This window comes from Astatotilapia calliptera, unplaced genomic scaffold (genome assembly GCF_900246225.1).
Source record: "Astatotilapia calliptera unplaced genomic scaffold, fAstCal1.2 U_scaffold_2, whole genome shotgun sequence".
Lineage (NCBI taxonomy): Eukaryota > Metazoa > Chordata > Actinopteri > Cichliformes > Cichlidae > Astatotilapia > Astatotilapia calliptera.
In genome coordinates, this window is record NW_020535729.1 from 310,869 (window position 1) to 332,926 (window position 22,058).

Sequence of the window (22,058 nt, forward strand, 5' to 3'; positions counted from 1 at the left end):
CCTTGGACTAAATGAAGAAATGGATAGGCTCAACACAACAGGAACTCAGCGCAATTTGGCCTTCGCGATGCATGGTGCTCCCGTCACCCCAACAGTAAGGAATATACTTTTTTCTCGCATGTTCATCACTCTTACTCTCGTCTGGATTATTTTTTGGTCAGCAGCTCACTGCTGAGTGACATTTCAGACACTGAGATTCATCCTATAGCTGTCAGCGATCATGCTCCTGTATCTTTAAAACTAATGCACAAGAATAATACTACGCCAAGTAAAAACTGGAGATTTAATACATCACTGCTTAAAGATGAAGACTTTATTAAATATTTTAAAAAGGAATGGACTTCATATTTAGACTTTAATGACACTGCCGGAATATCGGCTTCTGTTCTATGGGAAGCAGGGAAAGCTGTGATGAGAGGTAAAATAATTTCTTTCTCATCACACAAAAAGAAAGAAGAAAACAAAAACATTCAGGAATTAGAAAAAACCATCAAATCACTAGAAGAAGCCTACGCGTGCAACCAAGATCAGGAAACATTGAACAAAATATGCAAGACAAAACTAGAATTAAATGAAACTATTAATAAAAAAACACAATTCCTTATACAAAGACTTCGCTTGCAGAATTTTGAACACAGTAACAAATCAGGTCGATTTCTAGCTAACCAGCTAAAAATAAATAAAGAAAAAACAACTATATGTGCTGCTAAAGATTTATCGGGGAACACAATATATGATCCTGGAAGAATAAACAACATTTTTAGGGATTTCTATGAAACTTTATACTCACCACAAATAAACCCATCTAAAAATGAAATTGATCTGTTTCTTGACAACGTAAATCTCCCAAAATTACTAGACAGTCAAGCAATGGAACTGGATTCGCCACTGACACCAAGTGAATTCCAGGAAGCCCTGATAAGTGTGCCCAATAATAAGGCTCCAGGTCCAGACGGCTTCCCTGCAGAATTCTACAAAGAATTCTGGACAATTCTGGCACCAGTATTCCACGGAATGTTGCAGGAAATCGAGGAAAATGGCAGACTACCACCAAATATGAATTCTGCCAACATTAGTCTCCTGCTAAAACCAGGCAAAGACCCTTTATTTCCCTCAAGCTATCGTCCAATTTCTCTTTTAAATGTAGACCTTAAAATAATCTGCAAAGCTCTCTCAAAGAGATTAGAGAAAATAACCCCCCTCTTAATTCATCCTGACCAAACTGGTTTCATAAAAGGTCGGCACTCCTCAACAAACACTCGTAGATTACTTAATTTAATAGAGTACTCATACAATAAAAACATTGAAACCATAATATTATCTCTAGATGCAGAAAAAGCATTTGACAGAGTTAACTGGAAATTTTTATTCGCAACTTTACACAAATTTGGTTTTGGAAACTCTTTTATAAACTGGATAAGAATATTATACAATTCCCCAACAGCTCGTATCAGAACAAATGACCAGACATCCTCCAGCTTCTGTCTCCTGAGGGGCACCAGGCAGGAATGCCCACTCTCCCCTTCACTTTTTGCAATTTTTATCGAACCTCTAGCAGCAGCATTTAGACAGGCTACAACAATTAAGGGCATAAAATGTAAGAACATAGAACATAAAATCAGTCTCTATGCGGATGATGTGTTGCTTTTTCTGCAAAACACACAAACCAACCTCTCTGAGGTAATTACTCTAATAAACTGGTTTTCAAGAGTTTCAGATTATTCAATTAACTGGCCAAAATCTACAGTTCTCCCCATTAACTGCTCCTTCCATAATTCTTCCTCTGCCCCACTGCAATCCGGAAATATTAAATATTTAGGTATTAATGTTTCTCCTAAGCTTTCAGACTTAACTAAATTAAATCACATCCCACTTCTAAAGAAAGTAGAAGGCGATCTGACTAGATGGAAATCTTTACCCATATCACTCATGGGAAGGGTCGCCACTATAAAAATGATGATCTTGCCAAAAATAAATTACTTATTTTTGATGATCCCTAACAAACCATCACAAGATTGGTTCAGATCTCTGGATTCCTATATTTCCAAATTCCTTTGGAAAGATAAACCCCCGCGTATCAGCTTAAAAACGCTACAAAGAACCAAGGATAGAGGAGGATTAGATCTGCCTAATTTTCACCAATACTTCTTAGCCAACAGGCTTCAGTTCATCTCAGAATGGTCAAAACATACCCTCTTAGATGAGCCCTGGCTAGATGTTGAACAGGCACTATGCAAGGATCTAGAGATTTCTGACCTACAATTCATTAGTTCAAACATCAAACGACATATATGCTTTAAAAGTATCAACATCAGCTCCTCTCTGACAGTATGGTGGGCGTTTCTAAAAATAACGGAGTCTTCACTAATCCCATGCAAACGTACTCCTATCTGGAATAACCCTGACATATTACAAAACAATAATATGATTAACTTCCCAGGATGGAGTTGTAAAGGAATTAAATACTTAGAACATATATTGGAGGGAACAGAATTGATCCCATTTGACAGACTAGTTGCACAATATGGGATCAACAAGAAAAAATTTTTAGAATATCAACAAATTAAATCCATAATAAAAAAAATTTAACCTCAGTCAAGTTGAATTACAAACACCACCAAGTGCGGCACATTTCCTTACTCTTAAATCCCCCAAATTATTATCTAAAATATATAGAACACTTTCTAAATTAGATGAATCAATATCCCTTCCTATTGCAAAGTGGGAAGCAGATTTATCAGTCAGTTTAGACCAAAACTTCTGGTCTCAGGTATGCTTAAAAACTTTTAAATTGATTAAAAATCCCAGTCTGCAATTAATACAATACAAAATACTACATAGAGTGCACTATACAGGTCATCGGATGTTGAAGATGGGCTTTACATCTTCCAACAACTGCTCACACTGTCAAAACAATACACCAGACAATTACATTCACGCTCTTTGGTTCTGTCCACCAGTGCAGAAGTTTTGGCACGAGATATGTGAAGACTTATCAAAGTGTCTGAAATGTAACATTCCAACTTCCCCCTTAGTGTGTTTGTTGGGCAGCTTGGATAATGTCACTTCAGAAAAGAATATAGCCCATATGGTTTTCACTGCCCTATGCATAGCCAAGAAAACTGTCCTCATGAACTGGAAAAATAAAAATAATCTTAATTCTAACCAATATAGAAATTATCTATTAGATTACATTAGTTTTGATACAGCCTCGGCCACCGCATCAGATCAATTGCTCTGGGCTCCTTTGATCGGCTCCATCACCTAGTGGGGGTGGGGTGTCATAGTTTGGTCCCGCCTTCAATGTTGTGATTGGTGTGGGGGCAGGGACAGGCTTAGGGCGTCGGGGGGGTTCCCCGGAGGCATCTTCCTTGGGGGGCTCAACCCGGGGTAGCGGTCATGTCCGGTTGGGGGCTCTTTTCTGACTATTTCCTCGTGGCTGCGTGCAGCGGGGCTAGGGGAGGGTCTGTGATGATGGACGTGGGTTACTGACCTGGTAGCCTGTCTGCCCCTGGGTGGGTCCGGGATGGGCGTGAGGGTCTGGGGGCGCTCCATCTCTGGGCCGGGGCCCTGGCTGGGCCTTGGGGCCTTGGGTCCTGGTTTGTGTGTTGCCAGGGTTGTGGGCGGGTGGGTGCATGGGAGCCTATCCCTGGCGCAGGGTGCCGCCAGTGTGTCGAGTCGCCTGTGGGGCTCTTCAACCGGTGGGGGAGATTGTTACACCTTGCAGGAGCTTTCCTCCCCTCAGGAACTCTCTGCAGGAGGGGGAGATACAGGAGAGGTGGAGGAAGATCTCAGCCTGGGCGTCTATTGTCTCATGTAGTCTGGAAGACGAGTGGATGGTGGGGTGGGTGCAGTTTTCTCTGTGGTGGGGTCAGGTGGACTGTCCCGGGCTCTGTGGGGCCGGGGGGCGCTGCTGCGCTGGGCCCCGGTCTGGATGGGCCTGGGCCCCCTTTTCCCTGGCGGGTCACAGAGTGTGGGAGTGCCTACTGGGGTCAGCGGGGGAGCTGGCCCCAGGGAGGGGTCACCTGCCCCTCCCTTCCTTCCCTCCCCATCTCCAGCTGCCTCCCTCCTCCCGCTCCACCACAACCACCCACACATGCAGGGCCTTGGAGTAGGGGTATGTCACCAGGATGCAGAGGAGGCTACCCCCTCCTCTGTCCCCTTCTGGCTGCCTCTGCCTCAATTTTATCCCACAACTTAGACATTCACATTATTCACACCCTCATTACACATACATATAGGATCTTGGGGGTGGGCACAATATACGGAGTCCAAGTTACCATCAGGGTGTACACCTCACCCCTGGCATCGTTGCCCACCTCTCAATTTTAAATACATGTAGACATTGAGGGCTAACAGGAGGGACTATGTGCTTACCTGCTGCTCTCTGGCAGGTAGCTCCATGCCCTCCTGGGTTTTAAATGTACCTTAGAACACACATGCGTCAACACTACTATGAGTGGGTGGAGGGAGGTTTGGAGTCTTCTCTCACCCCCGTTCTCTGCGGCCTGCTGGAGCGGGGGGGCTAGGAGGAGTTGGCCATCCGGCTGCGGTCTGGGGTGTGCGGCCTCCCTGCTGCTGCGGAGTCGGGGTGGTCTGCCTCTCCCCACCGCAGGGAAAAGGGTAACACCACCTGGGTCTGGGTGCAGTTCCCCCCTCCAGGGGCAGGGGTACCTAGACCCGGTTTGTAGAGTACGCTTGGGGAGTGTGATCGCGTATACAGCGTCTCTTTATATTTGTCTCCACGTCGGTTGAGTGTGAAGTGCATATGAGAGCATGAGGGTGGGAATGGATGTTTGTGTCTGTGTGTGCCTGTATGTTTGTGTCTATATGTCAGGTTGGGTATCAGACGCCACCTCTCTGGGGACATCTTGGGCCTTCCAAGGTTTGGAGGCCTATCTCCACCCACCACCACTTCCCCTGCCAGTGGCGGACTCCCTCAGGTGTCGGTGCGTTGGTGGTTCTTTGTATCTGGGGGTGGGCGTCCGGGTACACACCGGCTCACTCCTTGGCGGCCGCTTATTGGGGCTCGCTCGGGCCATTTCGGAGGTGGGGTGCCCCCGGCCTCTCGGCCTGGGGCTCGGTCACTCAGGCACAGCTGGCTGCCGGCGGAGCCCACGGGCGCATCACTGCAACTCCCCCTGGCTTCTGCTCCGCGGCTGCTGAATGAGCCCTCATCTGGGACTCTCCTCAGCTCTTACTGGAACAGTGGCGCGGCTGCCCCTCTGTTGGTCTTCCATGGTCTCTTGTGTTCTGGGGGCCTCTGGATGTCTGGAGTTTTGATCTCCTCCATACCTGCTTGATACCATAAAGGACAGGGCTGTGGCTCCCCACACTCCCTAGCAGATCATTACATGGAGAAACCTTTGGAATGCAAGCATGCTGATCCACACAGGTATGCACACAGGTAGGGCTGAACGATATATCGCATTTGCGATAATATCGCGACATGATCAAGTGCAATTTTCTAACCGCAAAGGCTGCGATTATACTCTGGACATGTCCAAATTCATGGGCTGCATCCTCCTGAGGCCGCATTTGTAGACCGATTACGTCACAGCGACGCGCCGAAGGCTGTCCAAATTACTACCATATCCCAGAATTCATAGCGCGGCCCAGCCAAACTCCAGTTTCCAGCAATGGCAGCCGCTACTAAGTTTTAAAATTACTCATACTAATCTTTCTGGGTCACAAAATAAACTTTTAACATATTTTCAGGCGAGAAAGTAGCTGTGTAAACATCAAATATCTGCTCGGTTTATCAAGATATCCCATATTTGCAAAAGTGCTTCGACGTTTTCAGAGGCGTCTGCTACCCACCAGCTCGACAGCTAGCCGGGAGCTCGAGGGTTACTGATGCGGCCAAGAACGGCACAACTCCCGGCACATCATTTTCAGATCACCGCGGAGTTTCGCTGCTCGGGTTAAACGTAATATATAAGTCACTTAGACAACCTAAAAATGTTATTGTTGGGCTTTTTTCAGTGTTTTGTTTGTTCGTGATAAAATCGGTTTGGCTGAGATTAAAGTTATTAGATTAGATAAAATAAAACTTTATTAATCCCCCGGGTGGGTTCCTCCTTGGTTTTCACACAGCTGACTAAACGTCAAACAGAAAACTTATTAAACAGAAGTATGAGACAGTCGAGAATTTACACCAGTGTCTGGTTATATTTTAGATAGCAAGAAGCAGACGGCTGAGTTTATTAAACTGCAGAGATCAGTAAGATGTGTGTATTTTTTATTTATTAGTTTTATTTATTTAATATTATTTTTTAATTGAATGACTGTCTAGTAGTTCACAGATGTCGAAAAACTGAGTGTGGTAAAGCCACTGATTTTTTTTATATATATTTCTGCAATCTGCACATTGTACTGACTTTCATTTTAATGTTTACACCAGGGTTCCTTGTCAGCACTTTATGCTCAGATGTTTGTAAGCTAAAAATAAACTATTGTGTATGTTCAAATATACTGTTGTGATTGAAGAAGTTAAATAAAAATGTCAGTCATCAATTCATGCATCACCTCATGTCATCATAACAGAGGTCTGTCTTCCAGGAAAGAACAGTTTAAAATTAATGTAATATAGTATTGGCCATACTATATGATGTATTGCTTGTCTTTGTTTAATAATACAGAAGACAAAGACCTTAAAAAATAATCGCATATCGCATCGCAATCGCAATATTGGGGCAAAAAAATCGCAATTAGATTATTTTCCATAATCGTTCAGCCCTACACACAGGTGTACACATGGGTATTCACAGACGCGGACTAAAGCTTTCTTGGCTGCTGCCTCAAAGCACACTGTGCGCTGTCTATCTTGCGTGCTGAACAATATCGTCTATTATTTAGTAACTATTGATATCTATGACTAGCTAGTTTATTGTGATGGTGTTTTTTTTTTTTCTATTATTATGTTGCTCTTTGTTGTTTGCTGTCTCCTGGTTTGTTTGTTTTTTCTCCATACAGGTGACCCAGGAGTTTTTTTTGTTGTTTGTTTCTTTTTTCTCTCTTCCCCCCCTTCTCACCGTCTCTTCTCCCCTTTGGTTTTCTTGCTTTCTCTCCCCCTCTTTCTTTCATTCTTTCCCCCTGTCCTATCCCACAGTTATGTCTGTCCCGTTTGCAACTGAAAATAAAATAAATTCATAATTATAATAAAGGTCAACCAAATGGACCAATATGGCAAGGCCATGATGATCCACTTGGTAAAATAAATCCGCTTGGCATCTCTCTTGGTCTCAAGACAACAATTCTGATGGCTATAGATCCAAACGGGACACACACACACAAAAAAAAAGAAATATTCTTGTTTAATTGTTATTGTTATTTACTTCATTCCTATCAAATAAATATCTATGTAATACTGTTCAAAGTTAGCCGTATGTTCATACGTGTTATAAATGCCTGTAAATCAAATTGAGTTCAGTGGCAATTACTGTTTGTTTGGCTCAATTTATTAATAAATAATACATTTCTCAACATTTAACTCATTTTGGAACAAATCTTTCTAGAAGTGAAAACAGTCTGTCCATCCTCTCCCTGCTCTCCTCTCCTCAGCCTCTCTTTGCTTCCTCATGTCTCTGGTCTAGCAGCTTATCATCCCTGTCTCTTTTCCTCTTTCTCCCTGTCGTAGGTGGCTGAACCGCTTCGTCATTGCTGTCGTTTTGGTCACCCACTGCTGTGCTTGGTCCTGAGTGTTCTCAGAGAGAGAGGAAATTAGGAAAATAGGACAGATGCCTTCCATTAAGCCTATCATCTTATCCATGAGGGCAAACCAGGGCCAAGTAGAAGCAGTGGGCTTCCCACTGACCCCCTCTCCTGAGCCTGGATACTTGCAATCCTAAAGGCCGAGTAAATCAAAAATTACAGCAGGCAAATAAAAACACCACAACAACTCTTAGTAATTGTACATTTATTAACTTGTGTTCTTAAGAATGATCTGCTTGATAACACACATACGTACTTTGTATTTTTATCCCATGTCTTCTGGCCTGTGAGGGGGTGACTTTCCCCTGCAGGCCCATCTTCTCCAGAATTGTCCTGATCACACACAGTGGCCTTTACTAAACTCAACACACTTAATATTATTTACCAGGACATTTATTCTCTCCTCATTTTCTTTCACTGAAAAATTGTTTTGCGCGGTGCCATCTTTCTCCTTCCTTTGCTAACGTGATGCTCAGAAGCCAATGCTGCATTCACTTACACTCGGATATCTGCGCTTCACTGAGTAAACATAATCGTACATTTGATATTTGATTGAATTTTATTGTTTTAGCTACGGGGTGGCACCTGGGGTGGCCAGTCTGGTTGGGGGGGTGGCCTGTGCTCCCCAGGCCACCCCGCTGGACACGCCACTGATCACACACAACAAATAAGAGAAGAAAGGAAACCATGGCAACTATGTTAATCCCTAAATCCAAAAGTTTTCCAAGCAGAACACTAGAGGAATACCATCTGGACATCATAGGTTCTGTACAGCAGCGGTCAATTCAAATTCAAATTTTATTTGTCACATACACAGTCATACACAGTACGATATGTAGTGAAATGCTTGGACAACTGCTCGTGACCTAAAGAAAACAAAAAAGGAAAAGGCTATGAATAAGATAGGAAATAAATATGAAAAATTAAAAAGGGTAAATTTAACTAGGAAGGAATAAAATATAAATTAAGGTTAAAAATGAAATAACTGTACAACACACTGGGAAAGAATAAGATAAAATATATAAATTAAATTGAAAATAAAATAACTGTACAACAAAATACACAATACTCAATATAGAACTATATAAGAATGTATGAACAAAATACACAAGAAGTATAAATAAATATATACACAATAACAGCAGCAGTGATTTAAGTGATGAAGTGAAAACAAAGTCCAGAATGTCCAGTGTGTGTGTAAGAACTATATGTGTGGGTCAGTACTGTGTGGTGGTGTGATTGTGATTGAGAGACCGTATCGCCTGCGGGAAGAAGCTCCTCCTCAGTCTCTCTGTGTTGGTCTTCAGGCAGCGGAATCGCTTTCCTGACCTCAACAGAGAGAACAGTCTGTTGTTGGGATGGCTGAGGTCCTTCACGATCTTCCTGGCCTTGGTCCAGCACCGCCTGCTGTAGATTGAGTGCAGGTCAGGGAGCTCGGAGCGGATGGTGGGCTCAGCTGACCGCACAACCCTCTGTAGAGCTCGTCTGTCCTGCATGGTGCTGTTCCCGAACCAGGTTAAGATGTTTCCCGTCAGGATGCTCTCTATGGTGCACGAGTAAAAGTTCCTGAGCACCTTGGAGGGCAGTTGGAAGTCTCTCAAGCGTCTGAGGTGGTAGAGACGCTGACGGGCCTTTTTCACCACGGTGTTGATGTGACAGGACCATGACAGGTCCTGCGTGATGTGAACTCCGAGGTATTTGAAGCTGTCCACTCTCTCCACTGGGCACTCGTTGATGATGGGGGTCTGGTAGTTCCTCTCCTGCTTAGTGCTGAAGTCCACTATCAGCTCCTTTTTCTTACTGACGTTTAGAAGGAGGTTGTTCCTCTGGCACCAGTTCTCCAGATTCCTAATCTCCTTCAGGTAGGCCGTCTCGTTGTTATCAGAGATCAGGCCCACCACGACGGTGTCGTCAGCAAACTTGATGATTGTGGTGGAGCTGGTAGTGGCCACGCAGTCATATGTGTACAGAGAGTACAGCAGGGGGCTCAGAACACACCCCTGGGGGGCTCCAGTGCTGAGAGTGGTGGAGGCTGAGACATGTCCGCCCATCCTTACTGCCTGTGGTCTGCCAGTTAGGAAGTTGGAGATCCACTGACACATAGATGAGCTGAGTCCCAGATGCTCCAGCTTGGTGGTGAGTGTGGAGGGAATTATGGTGTTAAATGCAGAGCTGTAGTCTATGAAGAGCATTTTAACATAATTCCCCCTTCTAGTGTCCAAGTGAGTGAGTGATGTGTGGAGGAGATGAGAGATGGCATCGTCTGTGGAACGATTTGGACGGTAAGCGAACTGTAGTGGGTCCAGTGTGTCTGGTAGTGAAGAAATGATGAAGTCTCTGACCAGGCGTTCAAAGCACTTCATCACTACTGAGGTGAGGGCTACAGGGCGATAGTCATTGAGAGAAGCAGGGTGGGGTTTCTTCGGGACAGGGACAATGATGGACTTTTTGAAGCATGTGGGGATCACCGACTGAGATAAAGAGATGTTGAATATTCCTGTCTGCAGCCGTTAGCGCCGCTAACATTAGCATCGTTGGAGTCCTTAGCTGCAGCCTTGAAGCGAGCATAGAAAGTGTTCAGCTCGTCTGCCAGAGTCACGGCCGCATTCGTCATACCGGTTGTTGGTGCTTTATAGTCCGTTATTGTCCTTAGTCCCCGCCACAGGCTCCTAGAGTCACTCTGTTGGAGTTGTGACTCTAGTTTCCTCCCGTAGCGCTGCTTCGCCTCTTTCACCGCCCTCCGCACGTTATATGACGCGGCTTTGTACGGGTCCATGTCCCCCGTCGTGAGTCCCGTGTTGTAGGGAGCGGTGCGGGATCTCAGAGCGTCGCGGATGGTTTTATCCACCCACGGCTTCTGGTTGGGAAACGTTGTGATAGTCTTTGTCTCCACGGTATCATCCGCTAGTTTCCCAATGAATCCCACAACCGCTTCCGTAAACACGTTGACGTCATCATCGGAGCGGTTTCTGAACATGCCCCAGTCTGCGTCATCGAGTGCGTCCTGTAACGCGGCCACTGATTGATCCGTCCAGCGCGCGACCTTCCACTGAACCGGAACTTCCTGTTTCAGCCTTTGTTTGTATTTTGGCATGAGGAAGATGGCGGCATGATCAGATTTGCCAAACGGAGGGCGGGATTGTGCCTTGTAGCCGTCCTTGACCGTAGTGTAGCAGTGGTCCAGTGTCCTTTCACCTCTGGTGGGGCAGGTGATGTGTTGATAAAAGTTCGGCGCTGCGCGTTTGAGGTTGGCGCTATTAAAGTCCCCCGTCACAATAAGCGCAGCGTCCCGGTGTTGTGTCTGGTGCTGTGTGAGTGCCTCATGCAGCTCGCATAAGGCGGTGACCGTGTCCGCTTGTGGTGGAATATAAACGGCACTTATAATGACCGATGTAAATTCCCGAGGTAGATAAAAAGGACGACACATGATGGACAGTAGTTCCAGATTTGGTGTGCAGGAGCGTGTGAGAGGAACAACGTTCGCACTGTTGCACCAGTTGTTGTTCACCATTAAACACACGCCGCCTCCCCTTGACTTCCCCGAGTCCCGTGTCCTGTCCATGCGGTGAACCGAGAAGAACTCGGCCGGCTGGATGGCGTGGTCCGGCACCGCTGGCTTCAGCCATGTCTCGGTGAAGCAGAGGAGATTGCAGTCCCGAATGTCTCTCTGGAACTTCATCCTGGCCCTGAGGTCGTCAAGCTTGTTCTCCAGTGACTGGACGTTGGCGAGCAGGATGCAAGGCAGAGGTGTGCGGTGTGCACGAGCTCTCAGCCTGTTCCTGACGCCGGCTCGCTTCCCTCTAGGCCGCCGCTTCCCTTTGTTCTCCCTCAAGATCTCACTCGGCCAGCTCGGATCCGGAGTTAAAAACTTCGAATTGTGAGTACATTGTATACCAATAGAAACAAGAGTGTCACGGTCATACCTAATGTACCCAATGGTGATGATTTTGCCGATTTAGAAACGCTGAAAACTAACTTAAAAAGCAAAGACAAAGAAAAAGTGGTCGGAGCAGTCGTGACGGCAGCCGACCTCACCGGCGCCATCTTTAAAACTGGTCCGTGAGTCGTTTGGTACCGGGCCACGAGAGTTGAGGCTACGGTGTGAAATTTATGGTTTTCAGGGGTTTTATAGTTAACTTGGTTTCCCTGGGTCTTTCCCTTGTTGTAGTATTGTGTCTTATTTTGAAAGCAGCAACTGACCGCATGATTCAAACTTATATGCTGTCTACATCGTCTATCAGATAACCAAACACACTCTGACAAGTGACAAATTTTAATTAGTGAAGTGGAAAACTGACAAGGTACTTTTTCTATCGTAGCATAACAATGAGCTAAACAAAAATGGAGTGTAAGTTCACATCATTTAGCAGCCATTGTGAAACTAAAGCATTGAAGATTAATATTTCTGAGGAATGTGTGCTAGCTAAAAAATGGCTAGCTAGAGTTATTATTTTTTTAAACAGTTTTGCTCTGCTAAATTACAGTACATTTCAGGTGTTTAATGACTATATTTTAAAGTGTACTATTAGAACATGTAATTCATCTGTTCAGTGCTTATTAAAGTCACCGAACACAGTCAGGGTTCACAAACTGTGACACACAACCCCCCCGTGCGCGAGGCATGCACAATCACATCCATCCTTCAACCACACACACACACATTTTGCTCCATTGCAGTTTATTTCATTTGACTATCTTCAGGTTTTACACGCTTACATATACACATGCAGTTACTGTCCCTCCATTTAGAAAGGCAGAGGCATCATGGTCTAATGAGCCACGGGCGATCGTGGCTCAAGCGTTGGGAGTTCGTCTTGTAATCGGAAGGGTGCCGGTTTGTGCCCCAGTTTGGACAGTCTCAGTCGTTGTGTCCGTGGGCAAAACACTTCACCCATTGCCTACTGGTGGTGGTCAGAGGGCCCGGTGGCGCAAGTGAAAAAGGAAAAGATTTATATCCTTTTATGTTTGTACAGTAACAACTAGCATAACACAATCTAAGCGTCTATGCATGTCTTGAAGCTGCCATTTTCAGAATAAACTTACACAGATATAGGGACAAACAATAGTGAGTACTGTTTTTGCTAGCTAAAAGAACAGCTATCTAATGTTTAAAATGAATTTCACAATGCTAAATTATAAAATTAAGTTATTTGTTTTGTGACAAAAATGTTTTGCACATTGAAATTATATAACTAGCACATATTGATAAAACACTATAAAACAAGAAACTTACCAGGTAGTGTTGACAACCTCAGATTTTTTCTCTGTTTCCTCTATTGTTTTTTTATTGTTTTTTATTTCACTTTTAATAATGTTTTCAATATGGTGCAGGGCATGTAATTCAAACATGGATGATGTTCAAACTCACTTTTATATACAGTTTAATATTTTCTGTTGTTGAGTAATGATAAAAGTATTTTGTTCAATATACTCAAACATTTAAGTTAAGGAGTGTTTTTGTGGTGCACTGAGTTTTAAAATTGATTAGTCAGCTCACTGAAGCATATACATGTACACAACTTACTTTTTAAAGTTAAAAATGCTTTTTGGTTAAGTTCTACCTAGGGGCACCATTAATATTTTTTTTTTTTTTGCGTGTAGTTAATGAAATTGCCTCCTAATAAACTGTACAGTGCCCTGAATGATAAAGACAAATGACAAGCACACACTCCATATATCTTACCCTCCTGTTACTAACACCCATGCTCCTGGTTCCTAGAACCACATCTGAGGTTATTTGCTTTTTATTTTTTTGCCTATGTTGTCTGATTCTCGGAAACATGTCTGAGCTTATTTGTCTTTTTCTTGCCTGCTTTAAGAGCCTGATTTCCCTAATGATTTGAATGTTGGTAAAAAGTATTCACCTTTGTGTAACCTTGATTATGTCTCTAAGTGCAGAGGCATGTAATTTACAACCTCAAAACATAAACAAGAGATTTAGTTGATAAAAGTATGTTAACAGCATTTACTTGACTACATGAATGTAATAACATTATAATTAACATTCATTGAAACACGTTTTTACTTCAACTCCACACGTGCCCAATTTCTACAGAAAGTTCACTCCCTTCAGGGGAATTGATTTGACAGTAAAATATTTTAAAGGATCAAATAAAGACCTGGTTAAACTCAGTTTCCCTGAAGAGATCACAAGATACGTTGTCATGTAAGTCACCCATCATTATTTTTTTTCTATTATTCTGATTTAAACTATTATTTTAAGGGAATTATAGATTTTAAATGCTCAAAACCTTTTTGATATAATTATTGTGGATATGCATATAAACTAAGTTCAATAAGTTGATTGAACTGGAGATAAGAAACCTTAAATGATAAACATCTTTGATAATAATTATGGTACAATAACAATCATGATGACTACATCTATTATACAGAATCAAAGAATGGAAGAAACCTGTTTATTTCTCATCCTGCTGCTCTCAGGTCAGTGATATTAATATCTTAAACATTTGAAATATAGTCTATAAACACATCGAGACAGACTGCTGTCATTTTGGTAATCAGATTACACGTAATGTTTTTTAACCATGTATTTATTAACACATCAGCCACAAGGACAAAGATGAAATCTCATCTCGTCATGCTACAACACCTTCATTAATTTCAAATGTAAATTAATTTTTTTACATTTAATTTTGGATTTATTAAAGGACTTTTTGCAGTTATTTATATAATATCTATTAAACTAAGATGTTTTTCATGTTTTCACCGCTGAGTTAATATTGTCCCAATAATGGGGATTTTTTTTCTTGCTTCTTTTTCTCCTTTTTCTTATTATTGCTGTTATTAACCACAAGCCAGTGTTTTCCTAGTGCTGAGACTAAGCACAAACAAAGGAGAGTTCCATCAGGAACAATACCTGACGTCAGGTCTTTGCCAAATGACATATTTTGCTAAGAATGACATTTGCAACAAGGTCAGCTGTGGTCGAGCTGTTTTAATTACTGCATGCAGGAGAGCTGACCTTGGGATTTCGCAGCATCCCTTTTATAACATCACACATTCTCGCTGTAACCTTTTACTTTCAACTGTTTATTGTCCCCCCTAACTGTTGCTAGGCAGGGAAGACTTTCCCACTATTTATTCTGCAGGAAGCTCTTGGCACTGGTCTTCTTGGGAGTTTCATTTTTCTATGTCCTAATACTTAGCAGATAACATAGTTAAACATCGTTAAGCAAAGCTAAGCAGTTTTCATCAGGTCATATTGACACAAATCTTTCATCTAAATCTAAATGTGAGGATAGACTAGTGTGTGTTATGGGTGCATGTCCGATGCAGGGGCGTTAACACCTTTCTTATATCACCACTCTGAAGACCGATGAGCGTTGTCAACAGGTTTACTGACATTCAAAAGTGTAAATCTAAACCCAAGACAAATAATACAGTCATGACATACATATGTGCAACATAATATGCATTTATATACCACAATGCTACTACATAGCATATGTCTAATTATGTAAACTTTTTAAACTACTACTAATGCTATCCCAGACGACCTCCAAAATCGCGGGTAACTAGCTTAACAAAAGGACTAGCTTTACAGCCAAATACTGCATTAGCGGGCAACATAGTACAAAAAGTTGCAATTTATACTTTGAATACATACCGGCAATACAACCATAAACCGAAGATGTGGACAGTATTTTTTCCAACAGGACACCATAAACTGTGTGCCGATATGTTTCCCTTTGTTTTACTCACTTGCTTTCTTGTGCCGACTTCCTGGTCAATAAAGTTGTTTCAAAATAAAGCCGTTTCTAAAGTGCATTACTTGAAGCAACCACAGAGGGCACTGTAAACATAATAAATAACAATTAACTGAGAATGATATTTTAGTGATACAACATTTTACAACTTTTAGTGATAACAGAACAACTAGAATTTCCCCATTACAATACCCGCGTCTTTGTGGCCCATCTCTGTCTTTGTGGTAAATATTTCAACACAAGGAGAATAATTCAGTTCTATTAAACAGCGCCAAATCACAACAACGGTCACCACAAGGTGCTTAATATAGTGAGGAGGTAAAATTATTAAGAAGATAATCGACCTCTGTTGGAGTAGCGTTCAAATAGCTGCTCTGCTCTGTGTTGGTACAGGCCATTGAAGATGATAACAGTGGGTGGATTATATTCTTAAACCTAGTTACAGCGCTTTCAGAAAGACATCTACTGTGATAAAGTCTACTCTCCACTGCTGTGTAATCAATTATTGTAAATGTAAATGTTATCAGGAAATGATCAGACAGGAGAGGGTTTTCAGGAAACACTGTTAAATGTTCTGTTTCTATGCCATATGTTAAAACAAGATCTAGAGTGTGATTAAAGTGGTGGGTGGGTTCTTTTACATTTATTTTCAAACATTTGTTGCCTCTGTCCCAACTGTTTCAGGATCTGTAGCAGGAATCAAATTTCAAATGAGCTAATTTAATGTATTAAATTGTAAAATTTCTCTGTTTAAACATTTATTGTGTTATTTTTTTTTTTTCTGCTTTGAATACAAACTTGGCTCGTGTGATTTAAAATTATTTTAGTTTTCTGCGGACCTGATGGCTTTGACCTTTTCTTGTCTATCTTCCATAAGTAATTTTGCACTCTAGTATCAGCACCCAACCCCACAACATAAACTAATTGTCATGGTCCTGGGTCATGCGACCCAGTATTTCTGAGCTCCATGTTATCCTGTCCTTTCATCTGTATTGTAGTTTTTTTCTCCAGTTATCTAGATACATTTGGTCATGCCTAGTTTACAGTTTTACTCATGGTTTATCAGGTTCCACTTGTGTGTTCACCCCTGTGTTAAAGTTCCTTGGTTGTTACGTGTGTCTTATCTGTCATGTTTTGGGTTTGTGTGATTCTCATTGTCAAGTCTGTGTCATATCCATGTCTTCATGTTTCCTGTTTTGTTTTTAAAAAAAGAGTCCAGTGTTTTCTGTTTGTCATATTTAGTTCCACTTCCCCTGTCCTGTCATTATGTTCATTGTCAGCTGTTTTCCCCATGTGATTCCACTTCCCTTGATCATTACTTATGTGTATTTAGTCTGCGTGTTTCCGTTCAGTAGGTGTTAGGTGGTCTAATATCATCACCATTTTTACAGTCATTGTGTTTCATAGTTTACTCAGTTTATAGTTTATTCATGGTGTTTTAACTGAGTGGCATCGTCTTTTAGTTTACGCAGTGTTTTGATTCTTCTTTGTTTTCTTAGTTTCATGTTTTGCTATCTCTTACAGCCAAATAACATCTCACCTTTTGTTAACACCTGCAACCGCAGCAGCAGTAGGTGCAGTGAGGGCCCTCACGCTCACTTTTGACGTATATGTGTGTGATAGAATTTAGAAAACACATGGGTGCAAATTATAAGTCTGTATCATAATGTCTTCAGTTTTTGTGTTTGTTGTAGGGCTGACGACGTTAACGCGTTAGCGCCGTCATCACGGTTAACGCGATTCAAATGAACCAATCTGCAGCACAGAATGGACAAACTTTGGACAAGCTACCAGAAATGTGTTCGCAGCGACATTTCAGGGATTTTGATTCACTCTGAGCTCTAAATAGATTAATTACGATAAAAAAAATTTTAATCACGTTAATCGTGGTGACTGCGTTAATGTTGACAGCCCTAATTTGTTGGTTTGTTTTTATTTTGTTTTATTTTGCGAGCTGGTTATTAGATGCCACTAAAGCCAGCCAGAGAATCCTCCCTGTGTTTGACTGTTTTTCACCTGGGGACTCTGGGTGAAAAACCCTCAAGAGTAGGTACTCCCACTCTTTTAGTGGGAGACTTCAATGGTTGTGTGGGTAATCCGGGGCATGATTGGAAGGAATGGCTGACCTGATCTAAACCCGAGTGATGTAGTGTTACAACCACAATTTGAATCTGAATATCCGGGTGAAAAGGGAGTCTGAGCTGGTCAACTGATCAAGATGCACTCAAAGCAGCGAGAAGCCATTAAGCTGAAAACGGAGTGATAATATCAAGCTTAGTTAGCCTTTAGGTCTTTGGAGGCAGCTGATCCCGAGCAATATCTCCGGTGTGGGAAGAGTTTATTGAGGCCATAAAGAACCACTTTCAGATTTCCTCAAAACAATCTTACCTTCAACATATGTTACATATATTTAAACATAATTATATGTTTTTGCCTCGTTTTGCTCTTTTTATTGTATAAGTCCCGCTAATGGTTTAACCAGTAGGACTGTCTTTTTGGTGTTATTGTTGTCTCTGTTTAGCCTAAATAAGTTTGATGTTCAAAGGTGCACTGTGAGGTTAAATAAAAAGTACAGAAATCTGTGTAAGAAAGAATAAAACTAAATAACATGTAAATAAATGCATGTCTTTATCTGATGTATTAATACCATATGTCCCACCTCATAATTGCATCATATAGTAAATAGTTGTAATTGTTATTTCTGTAAATTTGTCTTTTTCAGCCCAAGAGCCCAGTTTCAACAATAATTAGTGATACTTTTTTCAGGAGGACTTTCCACTCTTCCTCCCCACTCCAGAGAATACCACTTTGTGAGCCAGCTGAAGACCTGGACTGAAGCTCAGAGTTACTGCAGAGAACACTTCACTGACTTGGTCACCATCTACAACAGCAACATCAACCAACTGCTTTTCTCAATGGCACCAAACGTTGATGACTATGCTTGGATAGGTCTATATAATGATCGTTACAGCTGGAAGTGGTCGATGGAGGGAAAACTTTTTAATGTTGGCAGCACACATGAGTTTTTGATCTGGGCTAATGGCCAACCAGACTGTGTAAATGCAAATGAATACTGTGTGGCTCTTCAGGGACAAACACAGATGAATGATAGACCCTGTGGAGCTTCTTACCCTTTCCTGTGTTACAATGGTAGGAAAAAAGAATTGTTGGCATAGTTGTCCTACAATTTTATGAGATTCATAGTCTGTGTGTTTCAAAATTAAACCTTTTCTGAACCTTTTACAGCCAGCAGTACAAGTTACATCTTAGTGATGGAGAGCCGCTCCTGGTCAGCGGCTCAGTCGTACTGCAGGACATACCACACAGACCTGACCAGTATAAGAAGCAAAGAGGAGAAATCCATCATCACGCTTACTTTGAATGGATCAGGGGTTCAGTATGTGTGGATTGGCCTCTACAGGGATCCCTGGGCCTTCTGGTCTGACAACACAACCTCAACATTAACTAACTGGAAGCCTTATGAGCCTAATAACCTGTATTTAGATGAGTACTGTGTATCATTTCATTTAATCTCAGGGAAATGGTCTGATGGCTGGTGTGGCAGCAGAGTCCGTTTTTTCTGTTTCACAGGTGAGGTCCAGAATGCAAACACTGTAAGATCCTGTCATCATGTAAAACACTAATGTTTGTGTTGTTATATGTGGTTCATTTTTAGCAGTGACAAAGCAAACAGTGGTGAAAATGAAGCTTCAGTCAGAGGCAGACATGCACAGCACAGAGATCCAGCAGCAGGTTTCACAGCAGGTCAGCAGTTCAGTCACCAACACAAACTTGACACAAGTTCAAACTATGCTTCATGTTTTTCATCATCTGCACATTTTGTCCAGCTGTCAGGCCTCATGCTGTCAGAAGGACTGACAGACTTCAGGATTCGTTGGAGGAAAGTCCAGAGTTACCGTGACGACCAGTCAAAGAAGCAGGATGTGGACGGTGGCTGCAAAACTGAAGTCTGACTGGACTGAACCACTTCATGTGTGAAGTTAATAACATGCTGTGCTGAGCTGTCTCGTCCTTTAAATCTTTCAATATTTCAGAGTGTAAAGTTCCACCAACAGCTCATTTGTTCAGCTGCAGTTGTAGTTTGGTAGAAATAATTTTAGACTCATTAATTTTGTAATCATCTGAAGTTTTTGTGACAGACTTACATTCATCATTTTCGACACTGTCCTTCTGTGGGCGTCACTGCACAGGATTTTGTGGAAGCATTGTATTAAGATCTATACTTCTATTTCATTCTGACAGCAACCTCTGCTGAGTTGAAGAACCAAAATATAACTTAAGGAGGATGAAAAACACAAAACATTGAAATATCTATGTCCGTTTACTGCTTAGATAGACTGTTTGATTCCCATAACAATGGCAGCCAAAAACTGCACCATAAGAGTCCTAAATCGTACCTAATTAAAATTTGGATCACAGCTTTCAAGTGAGTCCAGTTGCAATGCATGCTGGACGTACTTGTATCTGACACTTTACCTTAACTGTTATTTTGCAGAAGCAGAGGAAGCTGACTCTACTAAGCAGAGTAGGTGATGTGTGAAGTTCTTTTTGCATACCCATATGGAAAAGAAATAGTAAAAACTTACTCATGAAAGTGGCCACTTTCTCATTACTTTCATACATTGTTTTGTAAGTATCCAAAACACATAAGTTTCATTATATAATTTTTCAAGGGATCTTATATCCGTTTTCACTCTTATATGCTTTTCATACAAGTTTCACACAAGACAGACACAAACTTTATAAGATTTATATATATCTTTTCCATATGGGTAGTTACTGTTGTGGTCTTAGTTTTGTACTTTTTCTCCCATTCATGTTATCATGTTTGTCTACTTTTGTTATTGTATCTTTCAGATGCATACATGTAATATTTTACAGGGGTTTCATGTGGTCTTTGGGTGTTTGCTGTGCTTTAATATTTAGCAGCTCTTTGGATAGATGAGACATAAAGTAGGTATACAAAAAGACTAAATATGAGGGTTCTACTTAATAAAAACATCCTCATTTAGAAATGGCGACGTGTGTTTACTTGTGTTATCTTTGTGTAATATTTAAATGTTGTGTTTATGATTTATTTTGATTTTATGAAAATGTATGTTTTGTTGTAAAATGTATCTATATTGATTGTAAGCCCAACAAGGGACAATTTTTGAAAACTAGCAATAGCTATAAACTTATGTGTGTTTACATCAGCTTCATGTTTTGTACTTGGACTATGTTAAACTGCACTGTCCCTTTTAAATAAATAAATTCAAATTCAAAATTTGTTTGATAATCTTCAACATTGAAGTATGAGAAACAAAAAAAGAAAATCAGGAAGGGGACAAACACTTTTGTAAATATGTAAATCTGAAGTGAAAAAAGTCATTAAATCATCTTAGTTAATTATTCCTTACCAGTGTATTCTTGTCAGTCTGAACATTATTGTTATATTAAGTAGTCCGTTATAATATTATAGTGACGTTGGCCTTAAAATCAGTGTTTTGACTTTAAAGTAAAAGTCAGAGGTCAAATGTGATATTAAATATTTGAATCTTTAAACCTGGGCTAATCCACTAAAATTTAAAGAAGTGTACTTGGAAATTTATTGATCATAATGTCAACTGTTAGATTACATACACACGCACTTAACAACAACATTAGATAAGTAATTTGACAAATAGTTAAAAAACTATTTTTCATCACCCAACATATAAGTGAACAAATTTCAAATTGTGGATGTTCAAATGAAGTGCATAACTTCAGAAAAATGAAACAACAAGGGAGGAAAAGCTTGAATTTCCCTCTTCCACTTTCTGATTAAACAATCTCAACCAACGTTGCAAATCTCAACAAAGCTTAAGAATTTGAAACGTGCCAGAGTTTCCCCTTCTTCTCTCCCTATTACTACTATTACTGATGTGGGTAATTGTGGCTCAAGAGGCTCAAGAGTTGGGAGTTCGCCTTGTAATCGGAAGGCTGCCGGTTCGAGCCCCGGCTTGCACAGTCTCGGTCGTTGTGTCCTTGGGCAAGACAATTCACCCATTACCTACTGGTGGTGGTCAGTGTCCGGCAGCCTCGCCTCTGTCAGTGCGCCCCAGGGTGGCTGTGGCTACAATGTAGCTTGCCATCACCAGTGTGTGAATGGGTTGTGTAAAGCGTTTTGGGGTCCTTAGGGACTAGAAAAGCGCATTTACCATTTTAATTAGAGAGAAATGACCACACGTAAAAACTATTTTACAAATCATATGCTCAAACCTGAATACTGATATTTTATGCAAAATTTATTAAGTTCAGCTTCATGAATTTGCTCATTTTCTCTTCTAAAACACTTTCTTTATATAAAGGATCTACGCACCTGTGTCCAGTTCATTTTATGAGAGAGAAGAAAAATATGCTGAAATTACACGTTTTCACAATTTCTTGTTAAACTGTTAGAATTTCAATTTAGTTTTACATGGCGCCATTGACCTCCACCTCCCCAAACTGCTCAGAGTGACACACACACCCAAGCTGTAAACACTTTAATTGCGTGTGGTAAATAATAAAATAATTGCGTGGTAAAAGCAGAATTTTTATTATCATTACTATTCCTATTATGTTTGTTTTATT

The 22,058-nt window shown here is 41.3% G+C and overlaps 1 protein-coding gene across 1 annotated transcript; it reads left to right on the plus strand.

Annotated features, from left to right (window-relative positions):
- LOC113017759 (macrophage mannose receptor 1-like) lies at window positions 1–19,674 on the plus strand. Its single transcript, XM_026160872.1, has 5 exons — window positions 1–94; window positions 18,241–18,593; window positions 18,690–19,034; window positions 19,120–19,208; window positions 19,292–19,674. The coding sequence occupies exons 1-5, from the start codon at window positions 12–14 to the stop codon at window positions 19,415–19,417; spliced, it is 996 nt and encodes a 331-aa protein (XP_026016657.1). The 5' UTR covers window positions 1–11; the 3' UTR covers window positions 19,418–19,674.
- Window positions 19,675–22,058: the final 2,384 nt, after the last annotated feature.